The sequence below is a fragment of the Mustelus asterias genome, chromosome 3 (genome assembly GCF_964213995.1).
Source record: "Mustelus asterias chromosome 3, sMusAst1.hap1.1, whole genome shotgun sequence".
NCBI classification, from domain to species: domain Eukaryota; kingdom Metazoa; phylum Chordata; class Chondrichthyes; order Carcharhiniformes; family Triakidae; genus Mustelus; species Mustelus asterias.
Genome location: NC_135803.1, coordinates 111,946,357 through 111,965,808, shown reverse-complemented (window position 1 = coordinate 111,965,808; position 19,452 = coordinate 111,946,357). Strand labels below are relative to the sequence as shown.

At 43.6% G+C, this 19,452-nt stretch overlaps 1 protein-coding gene across 1 annotated transcript in view; it reads right to left on the bottom strand.

Moving 5' to 3' along the window:
* The window catches only part of pdzrn3b (PDZ domain containing RING finger 3b), a 368,878-nt gene that overhangs the window by 348,420 nt on the left and 1,006 nt on the right, over positions 1-19,452 (bottom strand). Inside the window, exons 2-3 of the mRNA XM_078210148.1 lie at positions 17,133-17,213; positions 15,951-16,058 (exon numbers count right to left, since the gene is read on the bottom strand). Of these exons, the coding sequence (XP_078066274.1) occupies positions 15,951-16,058; positions 17,133-17,213 (189 nt within the window). The remainder of the gene's footprint in view (positions 1-15,950; positions 16,059-17,132; positions 17,214-19,452) is intronic.

Sequence of the window (19,452 nt, the reverse complement as noted above, 5' to 3'; positions counted from 1 at the left end):
AAACACACAGTGCTGAATGTTGAATTAAGCTGCACAGACAGCATTAATCATGCAAATACAGAAACACAGGATATCACTTACTTAAACATACCTTTTTTATTACTTCTGCTTGGATTAAAACAAAAGTCAAATGGTCAAACACACTGCCATTTACTCTAGGTCGAGTACATCTCTTGGACTTGTAACTGGGAGTTGCACTGCAATTGGTTGCTGGTCACTACATGTAAGTGAGGGATGATTAATGAATATATCAACTGCACTTGCAGTAGCAATGTTAGGATTTGATCTATGTTTGGCACTATTAATTTGAGATCATGATTGTGGCTTCATGCTTAGGAATCCAAAGAATTCAGTCCAAATTTAAATAGCTCAGGATAAATGACATTCACATGACATTGTGAACTTCTATTTATGCAAATTGATCAGCCAAACATTTACCACGATGGAGATGTTTAAATGTTTCTGTTCCAACTCGTCATTTGTTGTGACGCTATATTTAGCACATGAGATTGACTATATAACAGAATATGCTATTGACGAACTACACATAGTCTATGTAACCAAGGTTTCAATCAATTTGCTTTCCTTGGATGATAAAATGGTACAAAAATAAATTCACTTTGCCTTCTATTAATTGAAAGCAGATCTTTCAATAAATCGATTCCCAAACAGATTTGGGAGGACTCATCCCTTGTTTAACCCTCTTCAAAGGCAGCACACTGGCTCCAGGACAATAATTCCAAGAATGAGACACTATGGGCACAATCTTAGGAAAACGATTCTAAGTGCTGAACAAGCGGGAAAACAGGAGAGAATCGCACCAGTTTTTTTTGGCAATTTGCAATTCGCAATCTTATACCACATAATGCAAAGAACGAACCAGGATGCAATTCTCACCAGTGGCGGTGAGGGGGAGCCTAAATTCACTGGTAAAACCTGCAGAGCTCTCGGGATGCCATTGGGCAGGTGTACAATCTCCCAGTGAAGTGTGAGATCACCTGCCAACCCCCCCACCCTCCCCAAACTCCACTGGAATGCCACCGTCCCTCCCCCCGCCCTCCCCTTGCTGATTGCTCCGTGCTGGTCTACGCCACCCCCCACCCCACAAAAATGATAGTTGCCTGTGCCGGTCTCCTCCACCCACACCCACCCCCGCACCGCCAATCATGTAGAGTTCTCGCCCCAATCACCCCCATCTGCAGTGTTCTCCCCCAATCACCCCTGTTAGCGGAGATCCCCCCCCCCAATCATTTCCATCTGAGGCCAATCTGGGCATTTGGCCCATATCCATCTGAGGTTGGATATGGGCCAAATGCGGGCAACTGGGATTAGCTTAGGGGTTTTAAAAAAAAGGGTGGCATGGATAAGTTGGGCAGAAGGGCCTGTTTCCGTGCTGTAAACCTCTATGACTCTAGCTGCAGAGTCTGGGCCCCTCCCTCGGCCACCCCCATCTGTCCTGCCACCCACCGCCCCCCCCCCCCTCCTCCCCACCCCACCCCGATCACCACTGTGCAGAGTATGCCACCGGCCCCCGAGATCACCTCCTGTCGGCAGAGTTCCCCCCTTACCCCTGGATCATTCCCGTTTGCAGAGTTCCCCCCACCCCTCTACCGTGGAGCTCTGCCCTGTCACTGCTCCATCCCCACTCAGGCACCACTCCCTTGGCACTACCCCAGCACAGTCATGTCGTTGCTGGTTGGAAGCGTGACCAGCAAGCACTGCCCAGTGGGCAGTGCCAAGGTGCCCCTTGGGCATGGGTACTTTGCCCCTTGGTCAGTGCCAGGGGGCATAGGCTGGCACTGTCAGTGTGCCCATGCCCAGGGGGCACCACCCTCCGGCCACCCGACCTCCTGGGGTGCCCCGATTACCCCCCTTTAATCCAGTGGGACCTCCCGCTAGTTCCCCGAAAGTGGAGAGCTATCTAAACCCTTTCGGAATGAAATTGGACTGACGGGGTGGGAGATGCTATCGGAGACTTCAGTCCCAGGCCCGATAGTGACATTTAAATTACATTCAAACAAGATTAAAATAACTTACCTGCTTTTCTCGTCGGTTTCCAGTGGGGTCCCCATCGCGTCAGATATCCGTCACTGGGAGATGCGGCACGTCGGGAATGCGTGCACGAATCCCACGAATCAATGCATGCACGATTCTCCCGGCTCGACCTGCCAAAACATTAGCGAGTCGGGATGGGAGAATTGCAGCCTATAATTCGTAGACTCATTGCTGATGACATTTGAAATTATTCTGGTCACTTACCAAATCAAACAGCAATCTCAAACAGAGAAGTTGCATCATGCAACATCTTAGTTTAGAGGTATTAGCAAAACTATTTCTTAGTCTCCAAATTTCTTGTTTTTAGCAGTTCTTTGACCTTTTTGGTGCTATTGCTCCAATTTAAAATATTGTCCACCAACTCAAAAACATATTAAATCAGAATATTTACAAAATTGCATTGAAAAGGTGCCCCATGACATACACCATGTTATTAATCTATGAAATGCTGAGCCTGATGGGTTACGGTGGCAGCAAATTCAGGTGATTCTGTATGTTGTGTCATTCCTGAATGAAATCTACTCCCTAGAAATAAAAACAGAAAATGCTGGAAATATTCAGCAGGTCAGGCAGCACCAGATAAGAGATTCCCCAGAGGTTATGCTATGTTTTATTTTTTGAAGTGCCTACTCAAAATTAGAATTTGTACTATATCCACAAAGAGCTAGATGTTGAGTTTCAGCAGATATGAGGTTCGCAATCTTAATTTGCATTCAATTAAGATTGTATATTGCACATGAAGACAGAACCATATTGCAAATAGCCACCACACTGTACAGGGAGAAATGTGAACAACAGTTTGTATTTATAAAGCAGGAGAATAAAGTATTTCATCTGTGGATTTGTCCCTCAGTGGAATAAACCCACCTTTGAAATGGAACAGATCAAACAATGGGGTATATTTTCAACTTGCCACCAAGGCATAAAATTGGCATTGCCTACCAATTATGCTCATTATGGAAACCGCTATTTTAATGCATATGAAAAGAAAAACTTTATTCCACTACCTTTTTGGTGCTATTGCTCCAATTTAAAATATTGTCCACCAACTCAAAAACATATTAAATCAGAATATTTACAAAATTGCATTGAAAAGGTGCCCCATGACATACACCATGTTATTAATCTATGAAATGCAGGTTTAAGCTAGTCTGTCTTTGCATGGTGGATAACTTGCAGTACACAATCTTTAAATAACTGTCTTGTTACTCCTTCCCATCCCAATGTTAATAAGAACATAAGAACTAGGAGTAGGAGTAGGCTATCTGGCCCCTCGAGCCTGCTCTGCCATTCAATAAGATCGTGGCTGATCTTTTTGTGGACTCAGCTCCACTTACCTGCCCGCTCAACATAACCCTTAATTCCTTTACTAATCAAAAATTTATCTATCCTTGCCTTAAAACCATTCAATGAGGTAGCCTCAAGTGCTTTACTGGGCAGGAAATTCCACAGATTCACAACCCTTTGTGTGAAGAAGTTCCTCCTCAACTCAGTCCTAAATCTGCTTCCCCTTATTTTGAGGCTATGCCCCCTAGTTCTAGTTTCACCCACCAGTGGAAACAACTTCCCTGCTTCTATCTTATCTATTCCCTTCATAATCTTATATGTTTCTATAAGATCTCCCCTCATTTTTCTGAATTCCAATGAGTATAGCCCCAGTCTCTCCTCATAAGCCAACCTTCTCAACTCCAGAATCAACCTAGTGAATCTCCTCTGTACCCCCTCCAGTGCTAGTATATCCTTTCTCAAGTAAGGAGACCAAAACTGTACACAGTACTCCAGGTGTGGCCTCATCAGCACCTTAAACAGCTGCAACATAACTTCGCTGTTTTTAAACTCCATCCCTCTAGCAATGAAGGACAAAATTCCATTTTCCTTCTTAATTGCCTGCTGCACCTGCAAACCAACTCCTTGAGATTCCTGCACAAGGACACCCAGGTCCCTCTGCACAGCAGCATGCTGCAATTTTTTACCATTTAAATAGTCCATTTTGCTGTTATTCCTACCAAAATGGATGATCTCACATTTACCAACATTGTACTCTTATCTGCCCGACCCTCACCCACTCACTTAGACTATCTATATCCCTTTGCAGACTTTCAGCGTCCTCTGCACACTTTGCTCTGCCACCCATCTTAGTGTCATCTGTGAATTTTGACACACTACACTTGGTCCCCAACTCCAAATCATCTATGTAAATCATAAACAATTGCGGTCCCAACACTGATCCCTGAGGCACACCACTAGTCACCGATCGCCAACCAGAAAAACACCCATTTACCCCCACTCTTTGCTTTGTTAGTTAACCAATCCTCTATCCATTCTAATACATTACCCGTAACACTGTACACCTTTATCTTATGTAGCAGTCTTTGGTGCGGCACCTTGTCAAATGCCTTCTGGAAATCCAGATACACCACATCCACAGGTTCCCCATTGTCCACTGCACATGTAATGTTCTCAAAGAATTCCACCAAATTAGTCAAACATGACCTTCCCTTCATGAACCCATGCTGCATCTTACCAATGGGACAATTTATATCCAGATGTCTCGCTATTTCTTCCTTGATGATAGATTCAAGCATTTTCCCTACTACAGAAGTTAAGCTAACCAGCCTATAGTTATCTGCTTTTTGTCTACCTCCTTTTTTAAACAATGGCGTCACATTTGCTGTTTCCAATCTGCGGGAATCACCCCAGAGTCCAGTGAATTTTGGTAAATTACCACTACTGCATTTGCAATTTCTCCCGCCATCTCTTTTAGTACCCTGGGATGCATGCCATCAGGACCAGGAGACTTGACTACCTTTAGCCCCATTAACTTGCCCAACACTACCTCTTTCGTGATAATGATAGTTTCTAGGTTCTCACCTGCCATAGCCTTCCTGTCATCAATTTTTGGCATGCTATTTGTGTCTCCCACTGTGAAGACCGACACAAAATACCTGTTCAATGCCTCAGCCATTTTCTCATTTCCAGTTATTATATCCCCTTTCTCATCCTCTAACAGACCAATGTTTACTTCAGCCACTCTTTTTCGTTTTATATATTTGTAGAAACTTTTACTATCTGTTTTTATATTCTGAGCTAGTTTACTCTCATAATCCATCTTACTTTTCTTTATAGCTTTTTTCGTGGCTTTCTGCTGACCTTTAAATATTTCCCAATCCTCTAGGTTCCCACTAATCTTTGCCACTTTGTATGCATTTCTTTTCAATTTGATACCCTCCTTTATTTCCTTAGATATCCATGGCTGATTATCTCTTTTCCTACAATCCTTCCTTATCACTGGTATATACTTTTGCTGAGCACTGTAAAAGATCGCTTTAAAAGTCCTCCACTGTTCCTCAATTGTCCCACCATAAAGTTTTTGCTCCCAGTCTACCTTAGCCAACTCCTCCCTCATTCCTTTGTAGTTTCCTTTGTTTAAGCACAAGACACTGGTATTGGATTTTACCTTCTCACGCTCCATCTGTATTTTAAATTCAATCATACTGTGATCACTTCTTCCGAGAGAATCTCTTTAGGCAGAGACCAAAGAGTTGTGAGTCTCTCTCAGCTCCTCTAGAGATCAAACTCATTTCCATTACTGTTCTTATTTTCAATTGAAATCCATTTTAATCTTGTCACAATATAATCGTCACTGATGAAATGGCCAACATTTTAATTTTAAAAACCTATAAAATATACATATTCCTATTAGTAAAGTTCAATTATGTCTTTTGATTTGGTGAATCCAACTGTCTACAACAAAATCTGTCAATTTGAATATCAACCCAAACTGGTAGTACTTCCACCTCAGGTCAGAAGGCAGAGGTTCAAGTCCAACTGCAGGATTTGAGCATATAATCCATGCTTTTTACTTCTTAAAATACACATCACTCAAACTGTCTACACTTCCCACTGCCTCGGAAAAACAGTCAGCATAAGAGACGGGAGAGGTGCCGGAGGATTGCGGATGTGGTTCCTATTTTCAAGAAGAGGAATAGGGATAGCCCAGGAAATTACCGACCGGTGAGTCTAACCTCAGTGGTTGGTAAGCTGGTGGAGGAGATCCTGAGGGACAAGATTTATGAGCATTTAGAGAGGTTTAGTATGCTCAAGAATACTCAACATGGCTTTGTCAAAGGCAGATCGTGCCTTACGAGCCTGGTGGAGTTCTTCGAAAATGTGACTAAACACATTGACGAAGGGAAAGCAGAAGATGTGGTTTATATGGATTTTAGCAAGGCGTTCGATAAGGTCCCCCATGCAAGGCTTCTCGAAAAAGTGAGAGGGCATGGGCTGCTGCCCTGTGGATCCAGAACTAGCTTGCCCAAAGGAGGCAGAGAGTGGGTATAGATGGGTCTTTTTCTAAATGGAGGTCGGTCACCAGTGGTGTGCCCCAGGGATCTGTTCTGGGACCCTTGCTGTTTGTCATTTTCATGAATGACCTGGATGAGGAAGTGGAGGGATGGGTTGGTAAGTTTGCTGACGACACGAAGGTTGGTGGGGTTGTGGATAGTCTGGAGGGATGTCAGAAGTTACAGAGGGACATAGATAGGATGCAAGACTGGGCGGAGAAGTGGCAGATGGACTTCAACCCAGATAAATGCGTAGTGGTCCATTTTGGCAGGTCAAATGGGATGAAGGAGTACAATATAAAGGGAAAGACTCTTAGTACTGTGGAGGATCAGAAGGACCTTGGGGTCCGGGTCCATAGGACTCTAAAATCGGTCCCGCAGGTGGAGGAGGTGGTTAAGAAGGCGTATGGTTTGCTGGCCTTCATCAATCGAGGGATTGAGTTTAGGAGTCCGGGGATAACGATGCAGCTATATAAGACCCTCGTCAGACCCCACTTGGAGTACTGTGCTCAGTTCTGGTCACCTCATTATAGGAAGGATGTGGAAAAGATTGAAAGGGTGCAGAGGAGATTTACAAGGATGTTGCCTGGATTGAGTGGCATGCCTTATGAGGATAGGCTGAGGGAGCTCGGTCTTTTCGCCTTGGAGAGACGTAGGATGAGAGGAGACCTAATAGAGGTATATAAGATGTTGAGAGGCATAGATCGGGTGGACTCTCAGAGGCTTTTTCCCAGGGTGGAAATAGCTGCCACGAGAGGACACAGGTTTAAGGTGCTGGGGGGTAGGTACAGGGGAAATGTTAGGGGGAAGTTTTTCACACAGAGGATGGTGGGCGAGTGGAATCGGCTGCCGTCAATGGTGGTGGAGGCAAACTCAAAAGGGTCTTTTAAGAGACTCCTGGATGAGTACATGGGACTTAATAGGATGGAGGGTTATAGGTAGGCCTAAAAGGTAGGGATATGTTCAGCACAACTTGTGGGGCCGAAGGGCCTGTTTTGTGCTGTAGTTTTTCTATGTTTCTATGTTTCTATAATCAAGGACCCCACACATCCTGGACATACTTTCTTCCACCTTCTTCCGTTGGGTAAAAGATACAAATGTCTGAGGACACATACCAATCGACTCAATAACAGCTTCTTCCCTACTGCCATCAGATTTTTGAATGGACCCACCTCGCATCAAGTTGATCTTTCTCCATACCTTAGCTATGACTGTAACACTATATTCTGCAGTCTGTCCTTTCCTTCTCTATGTATGGTGTGCTTTGTCTGTATAGCGCGCAAGAAACAATACTTCTCACTGTATACCAATATATGTGACAATAATAAATAAAATCAAATGCTAGGGTTCAAAGTACAGGAGGGTAGTGGACTAATTGCACATGAGAGCCCCCAAAACTTCAAGCATGGGGGTGAGAAGTGAGAGAAACATCACTGGATTTAGGAGAGACAGAACCTATGAGGAGCAGATTCCATCTCTACCATGGAGGCTCTTCCAGCTCCTCCTATCACAGGTTCCTTTCCTCCCACTTGTGCAGCTCCCCAAGAGAAGAAATCTACAATTGGAGATGCAACAAGGGTGGGAGGAAGGAAACCTATGATTCGGAGTGTTAGAAGAATTATTCTGGCCAATCCAGACACTGCCTTGCTGGAGTTCTTTGGCTGCAACATCATTAATTGTTGGAAAGTCTTCAGGGGGCAAAGGAGAAGAATCAGAAAGGGAAGAGTGGAGGAAGCCTCCACCAGTAAGAAGGCCAGGGCTGACCGTGGGAAGCTGTCACTCAATCTTGTGGGAATAGGGTATGCTGATTGAGGCAAATTCTCATCAGAGTTGGGCCTGAGACTCAGCTGGGGAGCTTCTCCGGTTTAGATAGTCTTGCAAATTCTGTTTGTTTGGGTGCAGAGCAACTCTCCCATTAGATCCAAACAGAAATACGAGGGCCTAATTTTTAAAGTAATCTTGCATGAAAAGGCAAAGCTGGAAGAAAACTGGGAGACCACATAGCTCATGAATTTCTTTGCACTCCCCTCTGAGCCAGTTACTTCTCCTTTGAAAGATAAAGCTGTGTTCATCATTGTAGCTGTAGGCATTTCAAATGTCATTCAGTTCTTCCACAACAGTCTCAGCAAAAGGGGGCAATGAGCACGGCTTGGGAAAGACAATGGATGCTGAGTCTTGGCAATTGAGTGGGGGAGAGGAGTTGGGAAGAGGGTGTCTGTGAGAGAGAGAAGGGGAAAGTGGGATTCATCACAATGTGTGTGCGTACATGGATCAGGAGACCGGCGGGGGGAGGGCGGGGAGGCTTCACCGAATCTTTTCACCAGAAAATATGGAAACCTAAACCTACATGAGTGTAAAATAACATTTTTACAAATACATTAGAATCAGATTTTCATATTTACATGAAAATGGTAGCTTTGTGATCTCTTGGAGCTATGTCCTATTTGAGGTCTTTTTATATTTGATCTCAATAAACATTGATTCTCCCCAACTATTTCCATTTGAGAATAAAACACCTGTCCTTTATTTTTAATATGGGTACAAAGGACACAGTTAAAGCTCCTTTGGTCCTTGCAATTTACGTCTCATTAAAGTGTGGATAATCATGCAAAAAGGTGGATTAGCTTGGGGAAAAAATGACAAATGTTGTGTATATAAATTTAATCGTTATCTGACAGCTCAGTGCTGCATAATTAATATGTGTACACCCCCTGTTGCACAGTTGGACCTTTGGAATTCAGTATCCTGACATGTTTGTCAGCAGTCACTTTAAACAGAAGTATTGAGGCTAAAGAAACTTGAAATCAGCAGAACAAAACCTAAGAATTCTGGAGAGCGGTAACAGCTTGCAATTAATTTTTAAAAGGGGCTATAGATCTGAGACTCATTCCAAAAAGGTAACCTTGTGCCACATAGTTAGAATTGTCATTGTGTGCATATCCATATATGCACACACACGCACGCACACGTGCACACACGCACACTATTTCTCAATCAGCAACGGCCAAATAGATTAACTGGTCATTCTGTCATTTACTGGACCTGTATGCATATTAGCTGCTATAATGAACAGAACGGAGAGAGTGCATTTCAAAAGGTGTGCAATATCCGGACTATGTGGAAGTGCTTTTTAATGCATCTTCCTTCTTTTGGTTCAGATCGTTAATGCTAATGGATTTGGTTCATCAAAATTCTTCTTCACAGATCTTGTAGTATTTGTTTACTTCTGGTATTTTAAAAAATGCATTTTAAAGAAGCATGTCTGTCGCAGTCTCAACTCCTCTTAGATAGGGCGGCAGGTGGCACAGTGGTTAGCACTGCTGCCTCACAGCGCCAGGGACCCGGGTTCAATTCCAGCCTCAGGCCACTGTCTGTGCGGAGTTTGCACGTTGTCTGCGTGGGTTTCCTCCAGGTGCTCCGGTTTCCTTCCACAGTCCAAAGGTGTGCGGGTTAGGTGGAGTGGCCATGCTAAATTGCCCCTTAATGTCAGGGGGACTAGCTAGGGTAAATGCATGGGGCTATAGGGATAGGGTCTGGGTGGGATAGTGGTCGGTGCAGATTCAATGGGCTGAATGGCCTCCTTCTGCACTGTTATGATTCTATGACCTGAAGATCAGTCATCACAATTATTTTTATAATCAAAATTACAACTGCTCAACAAAAAATGTCCAAGCTCAATCTTTTAAATCATTATAATCCCTTATCCTGAAACATTCCTGTTGTTTTTTGCAGTAAAATATCACAAGCAACTCATCCACTAGTTTATCAAGTATGATACTTTTAAGTTCAAGACCAAATGAAATGAAACACACACACACAGAGCAAATGAATATTTGTCATTCTTTAATTCAACTAAACAGAATAGGAGAAAAACTCAAGCAATTCATTTCTAATTTAAAATCTTGTCTGAAACTTTAAGTTAGTTTATAAAGTCTAGCCAGAAGTCAAAAACTCAAGCTAAAAAAATTCCAATACATGCTGCATGTATCCTTGTGTCTTTGCATACATGCTTGGCAGTTGAAGCTGCATATAAATTACAACATAAACCTCACTGCACCCCTCCAAAAAATACACCCTACTCCTAAAAATATCAATAACTGTCTGAATCTCCTATGTCATTACTATTGAGAAGCATTTCAATACATGTTGCATGCATAATGTATTATTTAATGCCAGTTTTCACCACATATACATGAGATTTATAATTTTCATACAAGAGCTGAAAGTGTTTTGAAACTTAGCAGCTTAATCTTTAATTCTGAGCAGGTAGAGAATGGAAAATATTAAGTAACAGCTAACATCTGTCTGGTGAAGAAGTTGAAACAATTCATCATCCATCACCCTGTCTAGCAATGTTCATCTTTCAAGTGTTCCAATTAGATATCTGTGCTGAGCTATCCAATTTCAGTATATTTACAATGGGGTGTAAAATTGAAGCCTGAATCCCACATTGTGTAGGTTTGAAATGGAGAGAGAGTACGTATTGGCAGATAGATTCCTGCTGCTTATCTCTGTCCAGTGACACACAAGTGGCTTTCAGGTGTGGACAAAAGAGTGCAATATTTGCCCTCCAAATATCTGACACTCATTAGCCTGGCTATGCAGAAAGAATGGTAATCTCAGCAAAATATCAGACAGCTACCACTGTCTGTGAGGCCACAACCCTCAGCGACCATCAATTAATGCATGGCAATAACAGCAGAAAACTGAAGGACAAAAATAATTCTAAGGTGCATCTGGCTTGCACCACTGCTGATAGACAAAACATTTTAAAAATCATTCAAAATATTTGTAACACTGATATGCAGTGGTGGCAATTATAATTAAATGCCACTTGGTGTACTCAATGAGCCATGTTCTGCTCAGTCACTTTCATACAGTAATAAATTAACCTCTTGGCAGTAGCTACAATTTATTTATTGATATGGCTAAAAAAGAATAAAGATTCATCACACTAGCTCCATGTCTCGTGAAATCTTCAGACATTTGTACATTTTAGTTCAAAATTAAGACGCAATTAAAGCTGCTTATCCATAGAATCCTTACAGTGCAGGAGACGGCCATTCAGCCCATCACGTCTGCACCAAGTCTCCAAAAGAGCATCACACTCAGGCTCATCCCCCACCCTAACCCTGTCCCATGCATTTACCATGGCTAATCTGCCCAACCTACACATCCCTGGACACTAAGGGGCACTTGAGCATATCCAATCCAGCTAACCTGCACATCGTTGGACTGAGGGAAGAAACCTAAGAACCAGAAAGAAACTCACGTAGACACGGGGAGAATGTGCAAACTCCACACAGACAATCAACCAAGGTTGGAATCGAACCTGGGTCCCTGGCACTGTGCTCCTGTGCTGCCCTGTATGCAATTAAAGCTACTTATAACACTGTATACAATTAAAGCTGACTATACCATTACTGCAGCTTCACCAATACTTTGCTCTGCATTACCTTTAAAAGCATACTTAATGCCCACTTGCAAATTACTACATTAAGTCAGTTATCCGCAGAAGGCCATTATATTTAAGTATGAAGAAAATGCAGCAAACAATTTCTGTAATTGTCCATGTTTACAGTGAAGACTCAGAAGTCATCTGGATCTGATAGAAGGGCACTAATCTGATTTAGAGGTTCAAACAACTACTTCAGGAAGCAAACTAACTCCACCCTGAAATGAAGTTACAGCCTCAAAATCAACTTAGCATTTTAAATAGGTGTTTAGTTTTATGTAGATTGATTATCAGAATTACGCTGACCGAGTCAAATTGTGCTTGTATTACATGGCATGTTCAAAATGTTCTTGACGATTGGTTTAAATCACTATTCAGAATGGTTACCTGGAGAATTGATTCTCAGCAATTATTTTGCCTTTCTCCTCCGAAATGCACACACTTCAAAGCTACAGATTTAGATAATTTTATAGCTCGATGTTTGGAACTGCACGTTGACAATGTCATAATATTTAGATCACTAAATAGTTATTAAAATATCATTTTCAGCAGTCACTCATATGTTTTACCTGAGCCTCCTTAAAAATAAGAAACCAGCAGAGAATGGTAATTCCAACTAGGATGGCAGCCTTAAGACAGCCAATTTGAACAAACTGCAGTTTTAAAGGACAGAACATGGAAGCTGACAAGGAGAAATTTGGGGTAGTCAAAAATGGAAGTTGAAAGACATAGATGAGAGTTTCACAGTGCAGTTGAAATCAGAGCGCTTCAGACCCCACTTCCTATCCACCAATATCAAGCAAGACACTGAGGTGGCTCATCACTAGGTTCAGCTTACAAAAGCAGCCCAGAAGTCACCAAGTTAGAAGCCAAGGTATGGAACTTTTGATGAAAGTCAATTGATCGTACTGGTTTTATCAAAGGAGTTGAAGATTTTTTTCTCATTCTGGAATAAATACAGCTGAACAATCCAATGTCAGTGCCGTGGTCAGACAGTTGACAATGGCAATAAAAAGAGGTAGAACAAGGCACACACTTGAATGAGATCACTGTTCAACATCATGCAGGCAAGGAAAAGAGCCAAGTATGGTTGAAGCCTTATAATGTAGCGAATATGCAGGGGTGGGAGTAAAAGCGATTATAGAAACTGTGTTGGGATGGGTAGGAATGGAAACAAGCTCAGGCAGTGTGTTTGAGGTGGACCATGGAGGAAAGATTTTTTTTAAAGCTATACATTTAAGAGTACATCGTTATGAAGCATTGCTTGAAGGAAAAATCACATCATCTAGCTAAATAAATTTAAAGCTAATGAAGAATTGTATTGGTAATGAATTCATGGGTTATTCATCAGTTTAAAATGCTACTGGAAATAAAATGTTGAATATCCTAGTCATACTCAAGATATTGCTAAGTGTCTGCACAGAAATACAAAACAGGTAAGAAACTGACATTCAAGTGAATGTAATGACCAAGGTTATTGCCTAAACTTGTAGTGTAAGTGTGAATTAAGTAAAATAGATAATAAATACAAGATGACACTTGAAGTTATTTTCTGTTGACCAATTTGCTGTTGCAATGTGCTGATAAACTGCTAAGTGATAGCATAAGCAAACTGAGGGTGTCCAGGAAAAAACATCTTTCCTTAACTGACGTCAAAATATGTCAAAATTTGAAAAAGAAAAAAAATACTGGCCGGGATTTTCCACTCCCGCTCTTTTTGGACTGGTTTGGTGACTGGAGCGGAAAGTCGCACGAGAGGCACAAATCGCTTTTTACGTCAGCAGGAAGTTCACGATTGTTCTTGCCCCCTTCCAATGACATAATGGGAATCCCAATGTTCAATGTCAGGAATACCATTATGATTTGATTATGATTATCAAGTAACTACACCTGATCATTCCCCCCCACCCTGCAAGATAATCCATCCACGGCAGTGTGGGGGCACACTGTCGTGAATCGTGACGAATATCCCATGGCGTGCATCTGTTGGATGGACCTCCCAGAGGAGCTGAGGTGAGTGCATCTCTCAGGGGGGAAAGGGTCATGGGGCACCCTTCCGATCTTTAAAAAATTAAGTTGCTGATGGAGCAGGCTCTGCCGCCAGCGTGGTGTCGTGGGACCTGCCTTTGAGGTTTTTTGCACCATGATCCTAACATCTAGTAGCTAATGTTGTATACATCATACGATCCACTAAACCTTCTCACACTATACTGGTCAAAGCATCAGTGGGCCATTGTAACTATCCTCGGGCATGGAAAGGAAATATGGCAGGGTTCCTGCTCCAAATTTCTCATAACTGGACAATACGTCAGTTATTGAAACTCAGCTGGGAAAGCCCCCTATTGGTGAACCTTCCTTCCTAAAAGAAACACACATGGAATCAGACCTGAGGATACTGCTGATGGCAAGGGAGTTAACTGAAGAGAGAGAAAAAACACCTTGTCTCGTGTCAAACCACAGATGCAGCACTTCACATGCAGACAGCGAATGTGTTCTAAACCTGGCCAGAAATGGAAAATATGTTGAAATCATGAACACATTGCATAAACAACGCAGGCTTCACATTAGGGACTGTGAACCAAACTGAGCTGACTCACTCAAATTTCATTGTTATTAACTCTGGTTTACTTAGAGTAAACCATTGGTACATATCCTCTACATATACACACAATAAGCAATAAAATGGAAAAGAAACTTCACTGGATCAGCTCAGTAGCTGGAGCCATCACCCTTTACAAAACAAACTGAAATAAAGGGCGGCACGGTAGCACAGCGGTTAGCACTGCTGCTCCACAGCTCCAGGGACCTAGGTTCGATTCCCGGCTTGGGTCACTGTGTGTGTGGAGTTTGCACATTCTCCTCGTGTCTGCGTGGGTTTCCTCCGGGTGCTCCGGTTTCCTCCCACAGTCCAAAGATGTGTGGGTTAGGTTGATTGGCCATGCTAAAATTGCCCCTTAGTGTCCTGAGATGCGTCGATTAGCGGGTAAAATATGTAGGGATATGGGCTAGGGCCTGGGTGGGATTGTGGTCGGTGCAGACTCGATGGGCCAAATGGCCTCTTTCTGTACTGTAGGGTTTCTATGATTTCTATGAATTTGGTGCACTTATTATTTTTGCCCATGACCACCTTCTGTTTTAAGCATTAATCAATGCAATACTGCGTTAACAATTGGAAATGATTCAAATCTGTTAAATGACAATATATGAAACAAAACACAATGAATTACAATTTTTCACACAGATAAATATGCAACAACGACGAAAATATTGTGGGACCTTGCTACTTAAAAGCGAAAAAAAAAAATCAGAATCAATCAAGAGGCGCTCCCATTCCAAAGTCATTAAAGCAATATCGAGAGATAAATGTTTTTGGGAAATGTAGGAGATAAATTAGTACATTCACAAATTAAGAATTTTGAACTAGTTCCTTCCACAATACACTTAGAATATTAAATCTGGAATCAGTGACAGACAAGTCTGCTGCAAAACACCCACGATTACTCCATGTACAAGGTCAGCAGGAATTCAATTACATCCAACCCCACAACTGTAATTTACAGCAGAAAACACGAATGAGTAAGCTTTTACATGTACAAAGTCAAGTCTACCAAGTCTAGTGGCATGTGTTGTATAATGATTTTGAGCAGTGCCTTTTCACCTCAGCTCTGGAAAGAAATCCTGCTGCTTTTCCAATCTGTCTCTCTGCTGCCTGAGAGCTCCAAATAAAATTTAGTTCTTCAGCTTCAACCTCACCACCAGTGGTCACAAGACGAGTGCACCAAAATGGCCTATCGTGCTGGACCACAGCGACACGTAGGATCACCACAACAATGACTATACTAGAAAATGCAAATGCTGCAATATTCGTCTGTGTCTCAGGCTAAGGTTATAGTTCGAGGAATGCCATTCCATATCCTGCAAAACCTTTAATCCAACATATTGCCATATCACTTCTGGAGATGAAAAATACAGCAGTACCATCCTGCCCACTAACAAGCACGATACTGATGTGTACGTTATGCTGAATGAATCTTCTCCAAACTATTTGACCTTAAATTAAAATTAAAACAACAGGAGAGGGTAACTGTTCTACATACCTCTAGAATCCTGTCTTGTATCTGTAATCCTCCTTCTTTGTCTGCTGGCCCATTCTCCACTATTTTTGACACAAAGATCCCCTCACATGCTGTGCCCTCTTGATTTTCCTTTAAAAAGAGTGCCAAAAGCAAAAAAAAGTTAATTTAGTGTTTGAAATCTACAACAGAAAACATGAAGGCATTAACAAGATGGGGAAGTGCCAACTTTCAAATGACTAATGTGATCCAATGTGACATGAAATGAACTGAAGGTATTTCTGTGATGATAGTAGCTGATAGTCGAACTGCAGAAGTGGTGACAAAAGCTGACAGTCAGCTTGTTGCTGAGGACGACCAAAAATGACTGGCATTTATAATGCTTTTCACGGCCACAGAATGTCTCAAAAGCAATTTACAGCCAATGAAGTATTTTTGAAGTGCAGTCACTGTTGCAATGTAGAAAACAGCAAGCTGCCATGTACACCACTGTGATAATAACCAGATTTTTAAAAAAATGTTGATTAAGGGATAGATGTTGGTCAGGGCAGCAGGGATAATTCCCATCTTCTTTGAACTGGTGCCATGGGATATTTTACATCCTCCCAAGCAAGCCGATCAAGCATCAGTTTGAATTTGAATTGAAAAGACTGTACCTCTGACAGAGCTGCAACCTTGACTTTTGTGCTCAAAATCGTAAAATAGTACTTCAAACTAAAAGCTTGTGACTCAGAATCAGAGCCACAGCTGACAAAGGCACATTTTAAATATTCTAATCTAATCAAATGCCTCTATATGAGGGGAGCAGGAGCTACCAAAGGTATTTCCATCCATATTATGAATACAGTCACTTTGGACTTGTGTACACCATTGGAACTCTGCTGTGGAAATAACATGTTCAACTTCTTATTCATTCAGTGTATGTGGGCTTTGCTGGCTGGGCCAGCATTTATTGGCCATCCCTTATTATGTTTGACAAGGTGGTGGTGAGCTACCTTCTTGAACCGCGACAAGAGTGTCAGTCCATCCACAGTGCTGTTTGGGAAAGAGTTCCAGGATTTGGACCCAGAAATAAAGAGATCAGATGAGGTAAATCTTGTTGCAGACCCCAAGCAGAAGCAACATTAAACATTCCAGAAGAGAAACAAATTTTGAAAATGCCGCAAAATTGCCCTGGTTATAATGGAATTGTACCAATAAACATACCACACAAGCTCTGCCACCGATAATATTAAATCCCAGGGAACCCGAGTCTCGCTGCATGACGACGGTAAGTGTCTCTCCACCCTAGAAATAGATAAGATGGCAGAGCCATGAACAAACTGTTTAATTGCCCACAATGGGAAGAAATAGGAAATATTGTTTGGTTGAAACATATATAAACTAGTTTAACAGCAAAAGAAAATTGGAGTTGTGCACAAAATATGTCTCCCTCTCGCCCATCCCATCCACCCTGCCCCCCATCTGCTCTACCCCTCTCATTCTCTTCCCACATCTATTCCATCCCTCTCTCTTCCCCCATCTATTTCACCTCTCCCTCTCTTCCCCCCCGTCTATCCCACCTCTCTCTCTTCCCCCAACTATTCCATCTCTCCCTCTCTTCCCCCATCTATCCCACCTCTCTCTTCCCCCATCTTTTCCGCCTCTCTCTCTCTCTGCCCCCATTCATTCCACTCTCTCTCTTCCCCATTTATTCCACCTCTCTCCCAACTATTCCACCTCTCTTTCCCCCCTCATTTATTCCACCTCGTTCTCTTCCCCCCATCTATTCCACCTCTCTCTCTTTCTCTCATATATTTCACCTCTCTCTTTCCCCATCTATTCCGCCTCTCTCTCTTCCCCCTCTCTTCCCCCATCCATTCCACTTCTCTCTCTTCCCTCATCCATTCACATTCTCGTCCTCCATCCATTCCACCTCTCTCTCTCTTCCCCCATCCATTCCACCTCTCTCTTCCCCCATCTATTTCACCCCTCTCTCTCTCTCTCCCCATCTATTTCACCCCTCTCTCTTTCTTCCCCATCTATTCCACCTCTCTCTCTCTTCCCCCATCTAATCCACCTCTCTCTTCTGCCATCTATTCCACCTCTCTCTCTTTCTCTTCCCCCATCTATTTCACCTGTCTCTCTCTCCTCCCCCATCTATTCCATCTCTCTCACCCCGATCTAATCCATCTCTCTCTCTCTCCCCCCATCAATTCCACATCTCTCCCCCCATTTATTCCAACCTGTTCTCTCCACCCTCAATTTATTCAACCACCAATTCTCCCACCACTCTTTCCCTCACCATCTATTTGGTGAGGGAATCCCCACCGAGTTATTCTACCTCTCTCTTACCCCCATCTATTCCACCCCTCTCTCTTCCCCTCCCCCCCCACATTCAGCCCATTCCCTGTAGCCCTCTCTCCCCCTCCCTCTCTCGCACTCTGTGCCCATCTGCTCTCTCTCCCCCCCCCCCCCCCATTCTGCCCCTCCTTCCCCACAGAACTTCCCCCACTTCCCCACTCCTTGTCCCCTGTTCTCCCATCCCCCTCTGGCCCGTTCCACAACCCCCACTCGTCTTCCCCCCCTCTCTTTTGCCACCTGTTCTAACCTCTCTCCCCATTTCCCTCCCTCTAACCACTCCCCTGTTGCCCCCTTGCTCTCTCTGCTTTGTCTCTCTCTTCCCCCTCCCTTTTGAACCCTTATCCATCTCGCACCACCATTTTCAACCCTCCAGCACCCTGTTTCTCCTCTGTTCCACCTCCCTTCCCCATTCGCCTTGTTCCCTGCTCTTACCCTCCCTGTCCCCACGTCTGTTCCCCATCCATCTGTTCACCCTTCCTTTGCTCCACCACTCCCCACCTGTTCCCCACGCCCTTCATCTTTACCCCTGCTCTGTTTCTCTCATTTCGTCCTCCCTCACTCCCCCAGCTAGCGTGTTAGGTTGCCTAACACGCTAGCAAAAGCAAACCAAACATAAATTGGTTTGCTTTTGCTAGCGTGTTATGGTAACCTAAAACCAAGGTGTTTTTTTTTTGTGAAGAGCCTGCAGGGGTAGAGAATTAGGCTGCTGGTTGTTACGTCAGTCCACTTCCCACCATTCTCCCCTCCCTCCCGCCGACTACCTTGTCCTCCTATTGCCCCCAACCCTCACCCTCCTCTACTCTCATTGTTCCCTCTCCCATTCCCCCGAAACCCCTCACCCATCCCCACGGTTCCCCCCACTCTCCCCACCATCTCTCCCTGTTCCCCCCACCATCCCCCATACCCCCCACCATCCCCCATACCCCCCCGGTTCCACACACCCTGCCCCCCAACCCCTGCGGTTCCCCCCACCCACGCCTCCACATTCCCCAGGTTTCCCCCCCCCCCCCCCCCATCCAACCCCTCCACCCCAGTTCCCCCACCCATTCCTCTGGTTACCCCCACGCTCCCCCCTCTTCCCCCCACCCTCACTATCCCATGCCCCCGGTTCCCCCCACCCTCCCCCCAACCCCCAGTCCCCCCAAACATCCCCTAATGCCACAGTTCACCCCACCCTTCCCCC